The sequence below is a fragment of the Neomonachus schauinslandi genome, chromosome 6 (genome assembly GCF_002201575.2).
Source record: "Neomonachus schauinslandi chromosome 6, ASM220157v2, whole genome shotgun sequence".
NCBI lineage: Eukaryota > Metazoa > Chordata > Mammalia > Carnivora > Phocidae > Neomonachus > Neomonachus schauinslandi.
Window position 1 is genome coordinate 2,097,229 of NC_058408.1, and position 19,251 is coordinate 2,116,479.

The window sequence follows — 19,251 nt, forward strand, 5'->3', positions numbered from 1 at the left end:
ATAAATAAAATCTTTATTAAAAAAAAAAAGATGGGGCGCCTGGGTGGTTCAGTCGGTTAAGCGACTGCCTTCGGCTCAGGTCATGATCCCAGGGTCCTGGGATCGAGTCCCGCATCGGGCTCCCTGCTCGGCGGGAAGCCTGCTTCTCCCTCTCCCACTCCCCCTGCTTGTGTTCCCTCTCTCACTGTCTCTCTCTGTCAAAGAAAGAAAGAAAGAAAGAAAGAAAAGAAAAAGCAAAGCGAGGGCAGGAAGGACCCCTCGGACTCATTTTACAGACAAGGATGCCCACGCTCGAAGAGCATACAACCTCGCCCGCCACCCCTGGGGCTCCCGCATGTTGCCACCACACTCCAGCCCCGTCTACGCGGAGGCCCGGGGCGTCCTGGACGGGAGGACGTGGCCCACAGGCCGCCTGGCAGCCCACCCACAGCCACCAGACCTCTGCAGCCAGTGTCAGCAGGGGGCCAGGCCTGTCCCTTACCCAGGACGTCACCAGAGCCACATCGCCCGCAGCCGGAACTTGGACCAGGGCCAAGGACTGCGAGCGGTGAACAGCGAAACAGCAGTGTGTTGTTTATGTACGTAGGGGCACCTGAACACACCCGCTGTCGAAACTGAGGCCTGCTGACAGACTGCAGCAGCAGGATGAACCGGAGCCCCGGCTCCTGGGAGGATGTGAGGAAGCCCACACTTCCCAGCAGGGCCCCAAGGGCAGGCCCAGGGTCAGAACCTGCTTTCACACCAGACTGACAAAATAGTCTAAAGTCTGGCCTTGCCGGGCGCCTGTCCCAGCTTCACGGATGCCCGCCAACCTCCCCTCCTGCTTCAAGAGACTTGCAAGGGCCAGAGAGGATGGCAGGAAACCACCACCACATTTTGGGATTCCCAAACACGGTGGCTCCTGAACAGTGGTCTGTGCTGCCATCTGCCAAACTCCCCGCCTGCCCACGACTCTCCCAGAGGACAGTGGCCCCCAGGGGCACGGCCATCTGAGGCGGCCCGAGGACCCCATGCATGAACGGGACGAGGGACTGCCCGCACCACACCTGGGTGGGAAAACCTGGACGGGGACATGCACGGCGGGGTCTGGCCCCTCTCCACAGTGGGGCAGCTCCAGCTCTTTCCTGCCCCCAGGGCTTCCCTGTGTCCGAGCCTGGGCTCTAGATTTTTACCCACGGAAGAGGTAGGATCGTGAGAGGATCTGTATGGGTGTCTGGAATGGAGGCTTGGGGAGGAGGAAGAAGTTTAGGGACCTTTTGATCTAGTCTGATCTCATCACAAACAGCCCCAGCACCAGCCAGTCAGGGGTGAGGGGCCGTGAGGGGTGGCTGAGGTCTCGGCAGTGGGATTTCCCCACGGGGAAGTCCTTCCTGACATGACAGCGTGGAGTGCGGGCCAGGATGGCCCAGAGTGTCACCGACTGGTCCTGGGAGGGGCAGTGGGTACCCAGGACGGCCTGGGCACTGGGTATCCTGTCTGAATTCTTCGACCCAGACACCTCTCCCATGTCTCTGAGCAGCTCTCCACCTTCACGTCCCTCCCCGACCTTCATCGGTCCCTCCCACTCCTCTCCCCTCCCCATCAGCCCGCCATGGAGCCACCACCAGGGTGAGGGGCCCTGTCCTCCCTCCTCCCCCTGCCCCTCTTGGCTTTCCCGGGAGGCTGGGTAAACCTTTCTGACAGGCTTTCTCTCTCTGGCCTCCTCTACCTGTCTTCTCTCCCTTACTCCCTCCTCCTCTTCCTCCTCCAGGAAGCCTTGCTGAACCGACCATGCCCCCTCCTCTCCCCCCAGCCCTGGGCTGCTGGAATCATCTGCTCAGCCCACCTCTGGCCCGGCTCCTCCTGAGTCCCTAAGGGCGGGGGACTCTTTTCTCCATTAGGTCCTATATTAAAAATGGGGAATACCTACTTATTAATTTGAATTTCAGACAAAACAATGAATAATTTTTTAACATTTCAGCAGAAGAACGTCTCTCACGCATACTTATCCTGAAAAATTATTCATTGTTTTATTTGAAATTCACATTTCAGTGGGCATCCTGTTTCTGTTTCCTGGCGACCTCCATCAAGTGGGGGCTCCCCGCAATCCACTGGAGCATCCCCCAGGACTATCTCCTGCTCCCCCTCTGGTCCCGCCCTGCCCCAAGGCCAAGCAGCTACAGGGGGGCTGAGGGGCTTGAGGACTCACCTGTATTGTAGGCAGTGGGCATGGAGGAGAAGGGGAGGCCCTGGCTGAGTAAACTCGGTGTTGCCACGGAAACCACTGGCGTGGTGAGTGAGTGGGTAGACTGGGAGGCCCCAAGGCGCTGGGCATTGTTCTGCAGGAGGAAAGGGTCTGTCACCAGGCGGCAGGAGGGTGGCTGCGTTCCCCTGGCCCTCCACTGCAAGGCCCAGCTGGGGCCCCTGCCCCCCATGGCCCAAGGGGGACGGCTGGGCACAGAGGCGCCCGCAGACACACACGAGCGCTGGTGCATTCCCCGAGAGGCTGCGAGCGGGGAGGGGGGCGTGCACACGTGCATGGAGGACAGCACACCGCCCCGGGGCCGAGCGAGGGCAGGCCCGGGGCCTTCCCCACCCGTCCTGGGGCAGCGCACGCCCTGCTGGAGCACGCCGGCATGTGTGCGGGCAGCGAGGGGCCCGGTGTGGTGTGTGCCTGCGTGTGCGCACACGTGTGTGGGGCTGTCAGCTCCATCTGCCGCTGAGTCACTTGTTTATTCCAGCTCCGCGCTGGGGCCGAAACTGCCGCCGTGTTGGCCGCCAAAGCCCGCCTGCCTTTTCCAGCCTCTCTGGCCGCCCGTCAGGGAGCTGGGGAGGGAGGAGCCCCCGCCCCACTCCTGGCTGAGGGTGAGTACGCGAGTGTGACAGCGCGTGCGCGGCGGCATGTGTCTGAGCGCGTGTGAGGCGGGCTGTGCGGGGCTGAGCACACGGGGAGGCAGAGAGGCGGCGGCGAGCCCCGGCCACGGGCAGCTCTGGCCTCTCCTTGGGCCTCAGCCGCCTCGGGGGACGTGCTGTCCCGGTCTGGCTGGCTCTCCTCCTAAGGAGGCCCCTGCCCCGGGTTCCAAGCATGCTCAGTGGGACTGAGCCAGAGGGCAAGTCCGGTCCAGCCCCCGTAACGCAGGCATCCTGGGGCACATCCAGACGGGGCCCCTGAGGCCTGGGGCTGGCCCCCGCGGCATGCACACGTGTGCGCGCACACACACACGCAGAGAAAGGGGTGTCTGCGTGAACACAACGTCCCATAAAGACGTCCATGTACACACCGCTACACACATGCATATCTAACCCCTGACCCCCGCCCCATTCACCTCTGTACCCCGTTTGGCACTGAGCACGGCTCCTGGCCCATAACCAAACAACACACACCACGCCCGCTGGGGGAGGGACAGGGCGGGCTCCATGCTGTGGCGCAGAGCCATGGGCGGACCCAGGCTTTCAAGCCACCGCACACGTCTCAGGGCCTCACTTACCAGATCTAAATGGTCCTCAGTCTGGGAGCGGAAATAAAACCAAGGGGGCGGTTCAGTCTGCGGCCTCTGCCCTCCCCTCACACCCCGGCCCCCACAGCCGCCCCACCTAGCTCTTCACACACGAGCAGGACAGCTGTCCAGCCTGGGACAGAGCTCTTCCCCGTCCCGACCGACTCCAGAAAATGCCACATCCCAACATGCACCCGTTAGGAAACCTTCATCCTTCCGCTGTGGTGGCAAATCCCTCCCGTCCTCCTCCCCAGCACAGAACCTTCTCTCCCACCTCCTGTCCCTTCCTCCTGCCCTTGCGGCTGGGACGTCCACGTTCCAACCTCTCACAAGGCCCTCTGGGGAGAAAGAGCTCACGAGCAGTCCGGCTTCTACGGTCTCCCTCCGGCAGTCCCACCTATTGGCTAGCCTGCATCTCTCCTGCTGGAGGTCGGCTCTTCCCCAGCCCCAGCCCCTGCCCCTCAGTGCAGACACCCACTCACCAAGTGATGCATCAACCCCTTTCCTCCCTGGGAAGTGATGACCCTCAGGTCGGGCTTGCGGCTGGGGGCTCCAAGCTGGGCGCTGTGGGTGGGCGGGGGCGGAGACTTGGCAGGGATGCCCTTGTTGAGACTGTTGCCATTGGCCACGGGGAGGAGACCAGGGGAAGCCCGGGCACTGACGTAGCCATTTCCTGAGAGGAGGAGATGGGGGTCAAAGGTCAGACACGGACCCAGCCCCCAGCCCGTGTGCCAGGACTCCATACTCAGACTCTTATCTTCGCCAAAGACCACCCTGTCCTGGGAGAAGGGCGGAAGCCCCCTCACTCAGGAATTACTGGTTATTCCCCTGCCTCTAAGCGACGTGTGCCGGAGCAGGGGTGGGGGGCCACCGGAGCTGGACGCCGCAGTGGCCTCGCCTCGCCCCCTTCCCTCCCTCTAGTCTCACAGACAGGGCGTCCAGCACCTTCCGATTCCACAACCTGCCCCGACCGATCCCAGGGACCCGGCTGCAGACGGGGTGGGCAGCCTGGGACTTGGGCCTCCATGAGGACCCCCAAGGCACCTCGACCACTCAGACTGCAGCTCTGGCCAGGAGACGGGGGCCCATGACAGGATGCCCGTGGCTCTGGGGAAGATGAGCCATCCGCCGGTGGTGGTGCTGTCACTGGTCACAGGGGCCCGATAACACAGCCACCACCACGACGAGACCTGTGACGACCAGTGTCGTAACGACCTTGCGCATCTGCGCCACGATCCACACAGGGCCTCCACGTGCGCACGATCTCATTTAACCCTCATGCTAACTGTGCGGCGAGGCAGACGGAACGTGGGTCAGCCCCGGTCACAAAACAGCAAACTCGAGGCCTGGCTGGCAGAGGCACAATGACTTGCCCAGGGCGACGCAGCTGGCTGGAAGCCGTGCCAGGCCCCCCCCCCGCGCTCCGCATGCTGGGCCTGAGCGCCTGGAAGGACCGTCACGGCCTGAAGTCTGCAGGTGCTTCTCCAGCCCTCCGCAGAGAGGAGAGGGCGGCCACCATCCCTTCCACTCCCCGACCCCACTGCATAATCACTGCCATGAGGCATTAGGTGGTGCCTGGGGCTGAACTGGGGGTTCTGAAGCCCAGAGAAGCGGGGCCGACCACAGTCCCCAGTGTCACCTTGCTCTGTCCCCTGGGAGCACACTGTTCCCCTGGAAGTGTGGGGCTGCCCTCATCCCAATTCCCGGATCACTCCGGGAATGGCAGGAATGTCAGCGTGACGTCAATGGTGACATTTGAAGTCACAGTCACGGGCCGGACAACAGCACAGGGCAGGGGAGAGGCCGTCGGCGGCCGGGGGTCTGTGTGGGAGCGCGTCAGCAACACCGTGCACACCCTCCAGATCCTACCCAGATGCCCCCACTCGATGGAGAAGACTTGCATCCTCTCCCCCGGCTGGAAATGTTGGTCCCTTCTTCCAGCTTGCCCAGGATTCCCTGAGCCCAGATCTCTGATGACTGCCCACACCCATCAGGGCTGCAGACAAGCCTCAGGCTCGACTCGGGCCCTGGGACCTTCCTCCCGTCTCATTGGGGTCCCTCTTGGTCCCCGGGCCCGCGAAGCCGCTGAGAAGGCAGGCGGGCAGCCGCACTCACCAACAGGGCTGGGGCAGGCTCCGTTAGCACTGTTGAGGTCTCCCCCCAGCATGGCCCCTGGGGACAAACAGAACCACGGTGAGCTGGCCGGACGGCGCCTTCCACGGCAGGTCCCCAGACCGAACAGCGGGAGGAGCCCTGGTCCTTCCCTCAGGAGCCACACGAGCGAGTGGCAGAATGCCGTGTGGGGTGAAGGGAGACGGAATCCCCAAGTCCCCAGCACACCTCATCCCCACCTCACCTGCGCTGGCCGGCCGCTGGGGCAGGCCCGGAGACACGCTGTTCCTCTGCAGCGCTGGCTGCTGCGGGGACAGGAGCCGCGGGTCCGTGAGGGATGATGTCACCAGGGAAGGGGTGACCAGAGAGCTGCTGGGATTGCTGAACTGCAGTGAGCTCTGACTGGACACGGGCACCGTGACGGGCATGGCAAAGTTGGGGGCCGGCACAGCTGACTAGACAGAGGATGGCGAGGTGGGGTCAGGCCAGGCAACGCCCCCACCCTGGACCCACCGTGCCCGAGAGAGGGCAGGCATGGGTTCCTCTGGTCTCTGGGCTGTGTGTCTGAGGGCCCGCAGCTCGACCTCTCTGCCCCCGGCCCTCTCGGAGGAAGTTCGCTGGAGGCAATGCTTTGGGATCGAGCTCTGGCCCAGAGAACGAGAACAGGCTCTGCTCACGGCAGATGGGACCGGGGACCCCCGAGGCCCCCCGTGGAGGTGGGTTAGTCCTCAGCCAGGCAGGACACACGGGGAGCAGGTTAGAGGGCCTGAATACAGACCCACGTGCACCCACGCAGCTGGGGAAGGCCTGCACCGAGGGTCTTGGGCCGGGGTGGCCACGTAGGCCCCTGGGGACTCTGCCCCGAGAAGACCTGGACAAAGAACACGACCCCTACTCTCCTGCCGTCTAAAGCCCTCACATCATCTACACATGCCTTGCTGGCGAGAGGGGCGCTCCAGGCCTCTCCCGGCCCTGCTCCGTCCGGAAGGAGTCCACAACCCAGGTCAGCGGTGCCTCGGTGGTCACCGCCAGCCCCGCACGGCTCAGCGTGGGACGTGCGTCAGGGGCGGCCGGGGGCCGGCGCGAAGCCACACCATGCACCATGGGGAGACCGCTCCATGCGACTACTCACGGCCAGTCTATAACTCTGCATCATTTTATCAAACTCCTCGTCTATCTTTTTATACTTCTCCTCCGTCTGGGGGGTCAGGGCAAACACCTCGTCCACCTCGGGGCTCTCACACTCCCTGTGCTTCTTGTGCAGCGCCTGGGGGGGGCCGGGAGGGGCCGACAGAGACACGGTGAGTGAGCTCACCCCATAGCGCCGGAAGAGCCCGTCCAGCTCCTCGCTGGCACGCCGGTACTTGTCCTCCAGCAGGGGGCTCTGCTCCAGCGAGTCCTCCCCGTCGGGCTCGGGGCTGTCACAGCCGTTGAAGCCCTTCTTCCTCAGGGTCTGCAACCGCACCAGGCGTCAGCCAGCCGTCCGCAGGGGAGGGGCAGGGGCAGGGTCCCCGCCGCCCCCCTACTCTCTCCCCACCTCCTTCCTCTGGGTCCCCAGCATTTCCCGGCCACCCCCCTTCCCCGCCCTGCCGCACCATGTGAACACGTGCTGGGCGGGGAGTGTTGGGGGGGGGCTCAGGCCAAGGCCCACCGCAGGGAATGCGCAACACACAGCACAGACCCCTGCTTCCGAGGTGGCAGGTGGGGAGGGGCCCTGGGGGGATGGGCTGGGGGCTGAGACCCTGGGGTAGCTCCAGGGGGCAAGGCAGTCCGGGCTGGTGTTGCCCAGCCTGGTCCCTGGGCTCTGCTCACAGGAAGAGGGGGAAAGAAGCAGAGATGGAGACAGAGGGAGAGGAAGGAGGGGGAGAAAGGCCCAGAGGAAACCAGTGTTTACAGAGCTCCTGCTGCCGTCCTTGCCCAGGGGTCCACGCCACATTGAGGCACTCTTGGTAGGTCTGGAGTAGACCCCAAACTTCCCTCTTCCTGCTCAAAACACCTTCACAGATACTCGGTCTGCTTTTAGAATGAGTAACAAATGTACGTTTTCCATTCCAGTCTAGAGTAAATCTGTTTTTTCTATTATAAAACTAAGGTAACTTCCTCCAAATCTTGGAGTTCGAGTCCCTCTCCGGGAAGGCAAGCCTGTGGCTTCCCGGGCACCAGCCTCCCTGGCAGAAGTTCTGTTCCCCTGAAAGCACGCACACCCCCGTGTGAGAAGCAAGAACCGGGCTGTCTTGTTCAGGTCCCACCACACCCTTCAAAGCTCACGCTGGCCCCATTTCGTGGAGGTAGGCACCATGGCCCAAGGCTACGTGGCCACTAAAGGCCACCACTGGATTCCAAAGCCCATGTCCTTCAACAGCCTGTAATGCTTTTTTTGAAACAGAAAATTGAGCCCCAGGGATCCATAAAGGGACAGAGGCAGAGCAGGAGAGATGGAAACAAAGAGGGAGACAGAGACAGAGAGTCAGATGCAGGAACAGACCAAGGATGGACAAGGAGAGAAAAAGACAGAGAGAACCGGAGGGAAGACAGAGCAGAGGATGTCCCGCCAGCCTGACAAGCATGAGCAAAGACGCAGCGGGCTGGGTGGACACTGGACTGGGTGGGCAGCCGGCCGGGGTGGGGAGCGGGCCGGGGTGGGCACCGGGCCGGGAGGTGGGCACCGGGCCGGGTGGGCGTGCACGTGCTGCGTGGGCCCACCTCGATGATGTCGGCATTGGTGCGGCTCTCGTGCGGCTCGTTGTACTCCGTGTACTTGAGCAGCACCTTGTCCATGTCGGTGCTCGCATACTGGAACAGCTTGTTGGAGTGGTTGAAGATGATGAGCGCGATCTCACAGTCACAGAGCACACTCAGCTCGTACGCCTTCTTCATCAGTCCGAACTTGCGCTTGGTGAATGTCACCTGCAGGCGGTGGAGGGGGGTGGCCCGGTCTGGCTCAGTCAAAGCCCGTCCCGGAGCCCCTGGCCCGGGGAGAGACAGGCCAGCACCTCTCTGCCAACGTACGGCCAAGATGCAGCCTAGAGCGGCCTCACTGAAGGGAGAGGATGGATGGACAGAATTCCACACCTCTGTGCCAGGGGCTGTGAAGGGGTCGGGAAGGAAAACAGAAGGGCTTCCTGGATCCTCCCCTGGGGGAGAATTCATCTTGGGGAACAGGGCGTGCCCAGGCATGGCCTGAGGCTTATGTATGGTTCCTGGGTGGGAAGTGGATGGGGGTTGGGGGTGGGGGACACACAGATGCACCTTCTTACATTAGCAGATAAGCCTTAGAGTTCTGGGGTACAGGGCTCCAAGAGCTGCAGGGAGGTGGGGGTTCCTCTCTTCCCAACTCAGTCCTTCCCCTTCCATAATAGCCTTTAGAGGCCCCCTCCTCCAGGAAGCCCTCTTGGACTGGCAGGAAGGAGTGGAGGCAGAGGCCAGCTCCCTGCCCTCACCCACTCTACATGGCTCCAAGACCTCCTCACCTGTCGGTTCCGCTCATCAGTGATTCGCTGGATTTGAATCTTTTTCCTCCCCATCTTCTCTGGGGATCCTCAGTGCTAGGGAGGGGAGGGGATTGCTGGGTGGCAGGTCTCGGCACGCCTCACACTGTGCTCATGAACGGCCTGGAACCAGGGCTCAGTTCATGGTCTGCAGGACACCTTCTGCACAGCGTCCTGGGAAAGGGGGGTCATGAGAGGACCGTCAGCCCCGGTGACCACCAGCACACAGGCCAGGCTCACAGCACCCCTGGGGCAGGCTGAAGGTGCCCACCCCATCCTCAAGATGAGGAGATGGGGGTGCCCTGAGGCAATGGCGTGCCACGGCCAGGCACAAGTGGGCACTGACACCCAGGGCCCAGGCCCTGGTCCAGGCTCTTTCCGCACCAACTCTGCTGCTCTTGGGTTCTAGATCACGCAGAGCTGGCTTCCAAGGGTCTCGGTCCTGGAGAACGCCCCAGGCCCTTTCCTCTCCCCAGAATCTGCCTGGAGTAGAGACATCTGGGTCTGCCAGCTGCCCCTCTGGCCTAGGATGGAACTTTCGGTCCTGGCGCCCGGTGCGGAGAGCACCCACCGAGGCCGCACACGGTTTCCACGGGGTACCTGGTGCCAGGAGGGGCGTGCTCTGGTGGCCGGGGCTCAGGAACACAGGGAAGGCTAGAGCCTGGGGGCCCAGAGCTCTCCCTCGCCCCCCAGGGCTGCTCCACACCCGTTTCACTCGGTGGGCCTCCGCCTCAAAGTTTTGTTTGAAGAGACGGTTCCGCTGCTTAAAATAAATAAATAAACACACCACCCTTGCAGAGCAGAGTCTGCGAACTTTTTCAGTAAGGGGGTGGATGACTATTTCAGGCCTTGCGGGCCATTCGCTCTGGACAACTCCTCGACGGCTGCTGCCGACAGCACGTAAACACGGAAGGCTGGCAGAGCTCCGCTACAACCAGATCTGTAACAGCCGGCCCCGAGGTCACGGTCGGCCGACTCCCGCTCGGGGGACGCGCCCGTGCAGGACCCGAGCTCAGGCTGGGCAGCCCTTCCCAGCCTGGTTCACCTTGAAGCCCGGAGCGCGTACTGAGCCACTGGCGTGCACCGAGGAGGTTTCCGGCAGCTGGGCGGAGGCAGGCGCCAGGCAGAGGCCTCCCCACCTCATGCACCTATAAACGGGCCAGGCTTCACAACCAGGACGGGCGCCAGAGCCCCCACACCACACTAGTCCAGGATGGGAAGGCGCGTGGGGTCGGAAGCCCAGCCTGACCCAGGAAATGCCCGCGCTCAACTGTGGGCAGTGCCCAAACAGGCTGGGTGAGCCCTCGGGGACTGGCAGGGCCCGGGGTGGGATGGAGGCACACGGTGACCCCAGGGCCCCTTGGGCTCTGTGAATCCAGGAGAATCAGAGGTGGAGCCTTCCAGAAGGGGAGGGGGACAGCGAGCAGGAGGCCAGGCTTTCTAAAGCCACTCTGGGTCCCAGGAAGAGCCTTGTTCACAGAATCCAGCCCGCCCCTCGAGACACCCCCATCCACAGAGGTCCAGGCAGAGACCCTGCTGCAGAGTACAGGGAGGTGGGCTCTCACTGCCCCCCACTGGGGAGAGGGAACAGGCACATCTATCATTTGGAACCCCCTCCCCAGCCCCCACTTCCAGGGGCTGCTCAGTTTTCCTGGAGCCTTTCCAGCCCCGCTCAACCACGGCCCCCAAGGTACCACAGTAGATGCCAAAGTTCAACCTTGGCCTCTCAGCCACAGGGGACAGGGAAGAGGGGAAGCAGGGAATCTGTGGACTTGGGAGGAGCCAGGAATACCCCTTCCCACCCTGCCCCGTCACCAGGGCTTGTCCCTCAGGCTCTCCCTCGCCCAGCCGGGAAGAGAGTTTCTGCTCTCTCCTGAGATCTTCAGGAAGCAATGCCGCTCCCTGACAACTATAGGGATCCTCCACCCCCTCCCCCCAGAGAGGGGTCCCAGAACCTCTTCCTCTCTTCCTTGTCCTCAAGGTGCTCCATGGGCCCTGGGTCTCCTACTGTCCCCCCTCACACACCCCTGCGACAACACCAACACAGCCCAGGCAGCCCCAAGTGGTCCAGCAGCCACCCCATTCCTGCCTAAACCCCTGTCTCTGCCAAAGCCCCACTTGGAAGGCCCCAGCCTGAGGACTTCAGCCCCCCGCTTCCCAGTGCAACCCCAAAGCTGTGTTTTTCAGAGTCACGGTGGTCTGGGCTCCCAGGGAGGGTGGAGAGGGCACGCAGAGGACAAGGGGGCTCTGAAGACGGCGTTTTCACGGAGTCTCTCTAGCCAGGCCTTGTGTGAAGGCTTCCACTGCCGCACACCCGTGCAGAGCATCCGCCTTCCCTCCACCACCCAGTTTCCTAGCTCCCTCTCGCCGCCTTTTGTGCAGAAGCAAATTCTGGCTGAGATGTGGCCTCTATCAGCTTCGGGCCACTTCTGTCTCCTCCTCCAAGTGGGGAGAGAGAACCCTCTCTGTGCCCTCGTGGCCCCTGCAAAGTCAGTCCTCCAGTCCGACCTTGTTCCCTTGGTTCTCAGGGCACCCTGTCCTTTCCCTTCTAGCACTTACCACCACCGTACATTGGCTATGACTCTGCGCTTCTACTCAATGCCTGGCTCCCCAGGAGCTGGAGCTTCACGAGGGCAGGGTCCACATCTGCCCTTTGCACCACCCCACCCCCTGTGAGGAGGAGCTCGGGAAATGTCTGCTCCAAGAAGGGGCTTGTGGCCTAACTCGGGTCAGTCCCACTGCAGGACCCACATCCTGTCCCCCTGCCCCTGAACTTGGACGTTTGGACACCACCGACCCTCCAAGCAGGCCTGCCTCTCCAGGCCAGGCCTCAACCCTCCCCATCCTTGGGCTGCCTGGTACAGAGAGTGAGACTCTAAAGTCTTCTACGGAGCAGCCCAGAGCACATGGAGATGGAGAGGATGGGGTTGCTTAGGCAACTGTCTCCTGGCAACCGGCTCCCTGGCTGATCTCCTACACCCCCCCACCCCCGCTTCATGCTGGGGGAGCTGGGATGCGAGAGGGATCAGGACTGAGGAGACAGGGAAGCCACAGAGACACCCCCCCTCCCCGCCCCCAGCATCCTCTGACCAGAGGGGACTCAGGGGTAAAGAGGCCCGCCTGTCCATCCCAGTCTCTGCCAGGGTAGCCCCCAAGTGCTTTCCTAACTCCACGTTTCCCAGGCCCCCTGCCCACCACTGCTCCCTACCTCTGTGCCAGCACTACCAGAGGACGAGATGACCCTGCCTTGGGCAGTCCCTCCTCCTACCTAACCAGGAGCCCTCCTACAGAGCAGGCCGAGCCTGCAATAATCTCTCTCGCCTTCTATCCATTCTACCCACTCTACATAGCTGCAGCGTCGGAGAGCCCCGGGGCGAGAACAGGAACTCACCACTGACTTTTGAAAAGGGCGGCTGAGGCCTGGGTGGGCACAGAGGACCTTATACTGACCCTGTCCAAGCTGTGGAGGCCCATCCTGTCCCACTTCCCTCCTACTCAATTAGGAAGAGCCTAATGAACACCTGGACCTCCTTAATTAGCCCCCTGCCTAATGACCTAACCAACTGCCCAGAGCCAGAGGCCTGGGCATCTGTTCTCCAGACGTGCACCTTTTCCCCCTGGCCTGGCCTGCCCCCATCCCTCTTCTCCTTTCCAGCCCTCTCCTCCTCTAGGAAGCCCTCCCAGACCTGACTTTTGGCTGTCTCTCCAGGGCTGGAGGGGCTTAACAAGATGCCATGGACACAGGGGGTTGGCTAGGATGGCTTTCCGGCTCCGCCTGACCTCAGGCCACAGCTATGACTCCTTGGGCTGCTGGCAAGTGTGTCACCAAGTGTAGACCCTGGAAGGCTCCGGCAGCTTCTGCTTCTCCCACTCAAGGCAGTGCCAGCCGGACAGAGCTGGGCAGGGTGGGCCTCTTGGGGGCAGGGAGTGGGGACCGAGAGAGTAGAGGGGCTGGGGGGAGGGCAGCTGGGCCAGACCCACCTTCTTTAGGGAAGGGTGGTGGCAGAGAAACCTCAGCAAATGGAGAACAGAGAGGACACAGGGCTGGAGAGGCTCATCTGACAACACCCTTGACAAGGAGGAGGGGCTGAGGGAACCAGACATGGTGGGAAATCCAGAGCGACCCGTGGACAGCCATTTGTCCCGGCTGGGATCCAGACCCAAGAGGAACCTGTGGGTTGTATTTATATGCAAATGAGGTGCAAACACTATGCAAAATTACCCTAAAGGGGGTCTCAGGCTGGAGGGGGCATGGGAGAAAAAAAACAGGCCCCTGCCTCCCCCAATTTAACACCTCTTGGTACCTGAGCAATATTCAAACCATTCTCGGGTTTCAGAATGATACTATCTCAGTTCCTGTGAGGGCGGCCTGGGGCCAGTGGGGAGAGTGCGGGGCCGGCGGTCAGGGTGGCCTCCTGGAGCTGCAGCTGTGGCCGGGCTGCCCTTCCTTGGGAGCCCAGAGTGTCTCCCAGCTCCTCTCCTACCTCCCCGCAGCCCCCACACCCTCCCACCCACACCTGCCAGCCGGCGCCCAGCGGCTCCCGGTGCCCAGGAACTGGAGGGCATCTGCTTCCAGAGCTGCCCTACCCGTGCAGGTCAAAACTGAGCAGGGGCCCAGAGAGGCTGAGCGAGCAGCCTCCCACCGCAGAGCACCGGGCTTCCACCCCGCTCTCTGCACGGCGAGAGAGGCAGCCCTCATTAGGCAGGCCCTCCATCCCTTCCTCTCAGGCTGCTCCAGGCCGCAGGCTGGGGACTGGAGGGGAAGGCAGGAGGCGCCGGAGACAGCTGTCAGCCCTCCTCCGCCCCTTCCCCGTGGCTGGGCTGCAGGGCATGAAATAAGCAGCAGGCGCTGGGGGAGGGGGTGACAAACCAATCCACCTGTCACCCCCACAGTCAGGCGGCCTCAAGCAGCCTGCTCACTAACGAGGGAGGAGGCGTGGGTGAGGCAGACACAGAGGAGGCTGGTAGAGGGGGACAGACAGACGGGCGAGAAAGAGAGGCCAAGAGGCCAAGAGGAAGGCCGAGTGTGGGGCGGAGGCAGGGACAGACAAGGAGAGGGCCAGAGCAGAGAGGGCGAGGCCCGGAGCCCAGACTCAGAGGCAGCCCGACCGCGCCCCAACGCTGGGCTGGGCACACGGCACGACTGGTGGGACGCCAGGCCTGCCCTCCGAACACCTGCAGTCCAGCCAAGAGGCAGACCGGGGGAGGGCAGGTCCCACCAAGGGCGAGGGCATGCGGGCTCCTGAGGGCAGGCAGGCCCCCACAGTGGGCAGAGGGGGAGCCCAGGAGCCCTCTGGGTCTCCCCCACCCTAGCCCGGGGTTCACAGCCTGCAGCCTCTCCCCTTGGCTTCGAGCGGAGCAGAGACACACTGAGGTGCACTCTGAAAGATGGGGTGGGAAGGCGAACCCCAACACCAACACGCGGGGCCCAGGCAGAGGGTGCTGGGGTTCACAGCCCCCGGGGTACACACAGGGGGCCTTCCTCCGCAATCTCTGAAGTCCTCGGAAGTGGGGGCAGTGTCCCTCGCCCCCACCCGCCCAGCCCAGTTCTCACGCCCCCAGCCTGCTCCCTCACTGCTCCCCTGCTCCTCTCTGCTGTCCCTCTTCCGTTCCACCCCCCTCCCCCAGCCCAGGGCAGCCACTTCATTCAACCCAGAGTTCCAGTGTCTGCTTTCAAAGGCACAGGCAATCCCCGTCCCTGTCCCCATCCCCATCCTCCTCCCCTCAAAGTTCTGTTTGGCAGGCTCCCTTCCCAAACCCCTGGTTCCCACCATCTTCCCCTCCCTCGGGAACTCCCCTCCCCCAGCCCAGCAGCCTCAGGGCTGGGCAGGGGCTATTTTTAGCCTGGGCACTGAGCTAATTTTAACTCACCGACAGGGACCTGGGGGCGGGCTGGCGGGCTGGGGGGAGGGGGAGGACCAGTCCGGGAAAGCTGGACCCAGGGCAGGGGTGGTCTCAGGTCCCAGGTGCCCCAGGAAGGCGAGTGGAGACAGGCACTGCAGCCTTGGCCGAAAGGACAGGAACGGACTTGCCAGAGGAGCACCCTGCGTGGCCAGCTCGCTGGGCACCCTCCCTGCAGCTTCCGCTGGACACCTCTCCCGAGCCCCACCCCAGGCTTCCCGTCGGGACAAATCCCCTGGGATGGGGTCATCCTGTTCTCTGCCCAGGAGATGCCTCTCCAGTGAGGGTCTGTCTCCTGAGCCTCCTCCACTGCCTCCCCGCCCCAGCTTGTCCTTCCTGTAGTCTAGCTCCCATCCTTCCTGCAGTGGCCAGAGTGTGTCCAGTGCCCGACAGAGGCAGCAGCCAGCCCACCCCCCAGCCTCGGGCACCGCCTACCGCAGCTCTGGGCTTCCCCTGGCGGCAGAGGCCGGCTCCTAGGAACCACCCCTCACCCCAAATCCTCCCAAGTTTCTGGAGCCACCGGGCCTCATCTCAGGAAGAATCTGGGGTAACGGGAGATTGAATCCTAGCAGAAAAGGGGTGGGTGTGGTTGGGCAACAAACAGCCCAGGGAAGCATGGGATCTTTGGGCAGGGCTTCTGGATGCCTGGGTTCTGGTGCTTGCTCTGGTCCTAAATGACTGTGTGACCATGAATAAGTCACTGTCCCGCCAGGTGTTACCCCACTGGTCGGTACGATGGGTGGCTGGAGAGGAGCAGATAGCCGAGTGCCCTTCCAGCCAGGACATTTGGTTCCTGTGCTCCTTAGAGAGGCCCAAAAGGAAGGGAGGTCAGGAGCGGGTTCCTCCATGGGGAGGTAACAGAAGACACGGCCTGGTTGGGTCCACTGTCCTCCAGCCTAGGGGGAAGGGCAGTGTGGGGACCAGAAGGCAGGAGGGATGGATGGGGCTGATAAAGACGGAAGGTGCTTTCTGAACACTAACCCTCGTAACAGATGGCAGAGGGTTGAGAGAGGCTCATGGTCAGCCAGGGCGGGTACCAGGTGGGGCACACCAGGGCTCTGGCTGCAGAGATTCAGCCACCCCAACCCCAAACACACCTGGAATGCCTATAAGACCCAGGGCTTGGGTAGTGACTGCCCCCCGAGGTCATGGTCATGGTCATTAGTGGGGCTGGTTCTGGAACCGAAGCCTGAGCCTTGCTTCATGCTCTACCCGGCAGACTGATCCGTAATGACTCACTACCACCATCTGCATGGGGATTTGCATAGTGTCTCTGACCTTATTCCACGAGGCTCAACTTCCCATTCCAGGAACTGGGCCACCCCCACCCAGCACACCTAGGCACTTAGGATGGAGTTCCCGGCACCTTGTCTAGAAAGCATCCCTGAACCAATAAAGAATCCCCGTGGTACTGTCTAAGCTCTCGGTCCCATGGGGCCCTCCGCTCTTGTCCCTCCTCTGAGTGGGGTGGGGGTGTGACCCTGAGAAGGAAGCAAGCATCGGAGATTTGTGGGGGCTCCCTGGGGGCTCCCAGGAAAAAAGAGCCCAGCTCTTAGTGCCCAGACTGGGGCAGCAAGAGGACGGGCTGGTTGTCCTTTACTTCTACCTCTATTCTCATTTCTAAAATCCACTTCCAACCCTCCAAATGCGAGGAGATGGCCTCGTGCAGCAGACAAGACACGTGCTAGGCTCAGAGAGGACTTCCCAGGGCTGCACTTTTGGCCTCCAAGTTGTCTCTGGGGCTCAAATTCGCTTTGTTAGAAGTCACCCAACCAAGCAGGGGCAGCTGGTAAGGTCTCAGGGAGCACGGAGGCCCCGGCACAACGCGCCAGCCCACGGGGACTGGAAGGCAACCCGTCCCCTGGCCGCCTCGAGGAGGTCTTGTCTGCCTGTCCAGTCAGAGCAGCGCCCTCGGCGGCCCTGCCCTGGCCTAGTGGTCCGCTCTCCCGGGAAGGCCTTCCTGCCCTCCCACTGCAGCCAGTCCTTCCACTCCGCTCATCCAGATGAGAGTGGTGGCCGGGGGCCCCCTGGCCATCCGAAGCGGTTGGGACGGTTAGTGTGTCACCTTCTACCTCCCCACCCAACTTCCCTCTGGGGTCTCAGGAGACAGAAGTGAAAGTGGCAGCTGGGGCCTTGGGGCGGGTCAGCTTGAGAGCCGTTGGGTGAGCCACCCAGTGCTGTGTCTGGCCCGCCTGCCACAGCAAGCGGGTGGGCTGATGGTTAGAGCAGGGGAGGGACTTCCCGTGGAAGTGAGGGCGCGGGGTAACTATGGAGTGCCGGCCCCCCGGTGAAGGACGAGCAGGCTGAGAAGGAAAAAGTGGACAACAGGGCAGGAGACGGTCTCCGAAGACGCTCTTCCAGGGCGGTGGTGGGACCCTTCCTTCCCACGCACAGAGCAGAGGCAGGTGGCGGGGTCTGGGCCCTGGCTGCCAGAACAGAAAGGCGAGGAGAGGACACAAGGCCCGAGGTCCGGGCCCTCCCACGGGGCAGCACCCAGCCTGACGACAGGGCAGCTGGAGGGTCAGGCTGTGAGTGTCCACCTACAGTCACAGACGGGGCCCAAAAGAGGCCAATCCAATCAGAGGAAGCAAATCCTCCTAGAGACATCATGACCTCAGGGAGCCACCGAGGATTTAAAGGGGCCGCTTAGGGCAGTGGCTGGGTCTCCTCCGACTCGAAGGACAGTCCTCTAAGCCCCTGGCAGGGGAGGGCGGGCAGGGCGGCTGCGTGGGCCTGCCGAGGCGGCCAGCCAGGCAACTCTTACAGGATTAGCTCGCTGCTTTCAGGAAAGGTGCCAGGTGAGGCTAAGATGCCCAGCCAGATGGACGGGGCCCAGGCGGGTGGGGGGGTACCTCTACGCAGCTACACAAACCCTTGCCCCCAGATTCAATTCACAGCCCTCCCTTTCATGAGCGGACTGTGCGAAGACCCCTGGCTATCAACCAGCTTTCTCTGATCTGGCACCATCCTGGCTCTGAGTGGCGAAGTCCTGCCCACTGTCCACTCTCAATCCTTCTGCCACACTTTACAACAAGCGACCCCCACCCCACCCCCACCGAGCCCCAGGGAGCAGGTGAGGGGACCAAGGGGTTCCCACTCTCCCCTGCTGGCCAGCCCCTCACCCTTCAACCCCCTGGGCTGACAGGTGGGAGAAACAAGAGGGAGCAGCTGGGCCAGGACACCTGTCCCCACCCGGTCAGTCCGGGCCCCACAGGCCTGCCCGGGGGGGTGCAGAGGGGAGTGGGCAGAGAGGCAAGCAGCTGTGGGGGCCGAAGGAAAGGAGCTCAAAGGTCAAGGAGAGATGTGACTAGAAGGCCTAAAGCCCCCCTTTCAGGCTCAGCCCTTCCTCCAGGGCCACCCCCAACCACTGTCCCTCATGTCACAGAACACACGCATGCTTTAAGGGGCAAAACTCGAGGTCCGAGGTCATCTGCGCCATCCCCTTGCCTCCATGTTACTTGATCCAACTAGAGCCTGGAGCAGGAAGACTCCAGAAACGAGAGGGACCACTCCCCTCCCCACCCACCCCCACTGAATGTTTTCTCTCGAGGTTTGGGGATGAGCTCTCTTACTCCTTGTTCTCTCAACCCTCAACCCCAAGCATTTGCTGGCGGGGGTGGGGCAGGGAAATCAAGAGGAATAAGGAAGCAAGCAGCCAGGGGATCTGCTAAGACTCAGGGGGAGGTGGAGGTGGAGGGAAGGCTCTGAGGCAAGGAGACAGCAGGCTGGGGAGTGTCCCCGGCCCATGCCCGTGTCAGACTGAGCGCCTGGCCTGGAGGCCCCCCACAGGGCCCGCTCAGGCAGCTCCCACACACCAGGTCCCCGCCGGGACACTGCCTGCCCCCACCCCACCTTCTGGGCGGCTGCCTGAGCCGGCAACTCCTGGGCCAGGCTGGAGCTGGGGTCTAGAAGAAAGGAGGCACTCACTTTCCAAGCACCTGCTCTCGAGGGCCCCACGTTTTCCCCATGGACCCTCCTTCCTTTCCCAGGGGAGGCGGCTCTTTCTGTCACCAGCAATGAGGAGCAGAGGTGGGCTCACCGCATGACGGGGCTTCCCTCCCTCCCCCTGGGAGTTCGAGCAATTCCTTCCAGGACGGTCCCAAACTCTGGGGCCTGGGCAGGCTCCTGTCAGCCTCTTGCCTTCAGACCAGCCTGAGCTCCTGCGGCCGCTCATTACAGCCAGCTCAAGAGGGGACTGGCAGGCGACTGGCAGGCGTCACTTGGCCCCTTTTCTGGGCGCTTTCTCCCATGGCACTCCATCGGGGGATGATACC

The 19,251-nt window shown here is 62.7% G+C and overlaps 1 protein-coding gene across 2 annotated transcripts in view; it reads right to left on the bottom strand.

Moving 5' to 3' along the window:
* The window catches only part of MEF2D (myocyte enhancer factor 2D), a 29,788-nt gene that overhangs the window by 5,132 nt on the left and 5,405 nt on the right, over positions 1-19,251 (bottom strand). The window contains exons 2-9 of one of the 2 annotated variants that reach the window (XM_021682089.1): positions 9,059-9,250; positions 8,292-8,495; positions 6,904-7,041; positions 5,833-6,043; positions 5,592-5,648; positions 3,959-4,149; positions 3,468-3,488; positions 2,189-2,318 (exon numbers count right to left, since the gene is read on the bottom strand). In XM_021682089.1, coding sequence (XP_021537764.1) covers positions 2,189-2,318; positions 3,468-3,488; positions 3,959-4,149; positions 5,592-5,648; positions 5,833-6,043; positions 6,904-7,041; positions 8,292-8,495; positions 9,059-9,112 — 1,006 coding nt within the window. In that variant the 5' untranslated portion in view covers positions 9,113-9,250. The remainder of the gene's footprint in view (positions 1-2,188; positions 2,319-3,467; positions 3,489-3,958; positions 4,150-5,591; positions 5,649-5,832; positions 6,044-6,903; positions 7,042-8,291; positions 8,496-9,058; positions 9,251-19,251) is intronic. The other variant, XM_021682090.1, reaches the window with a different exon arrangement.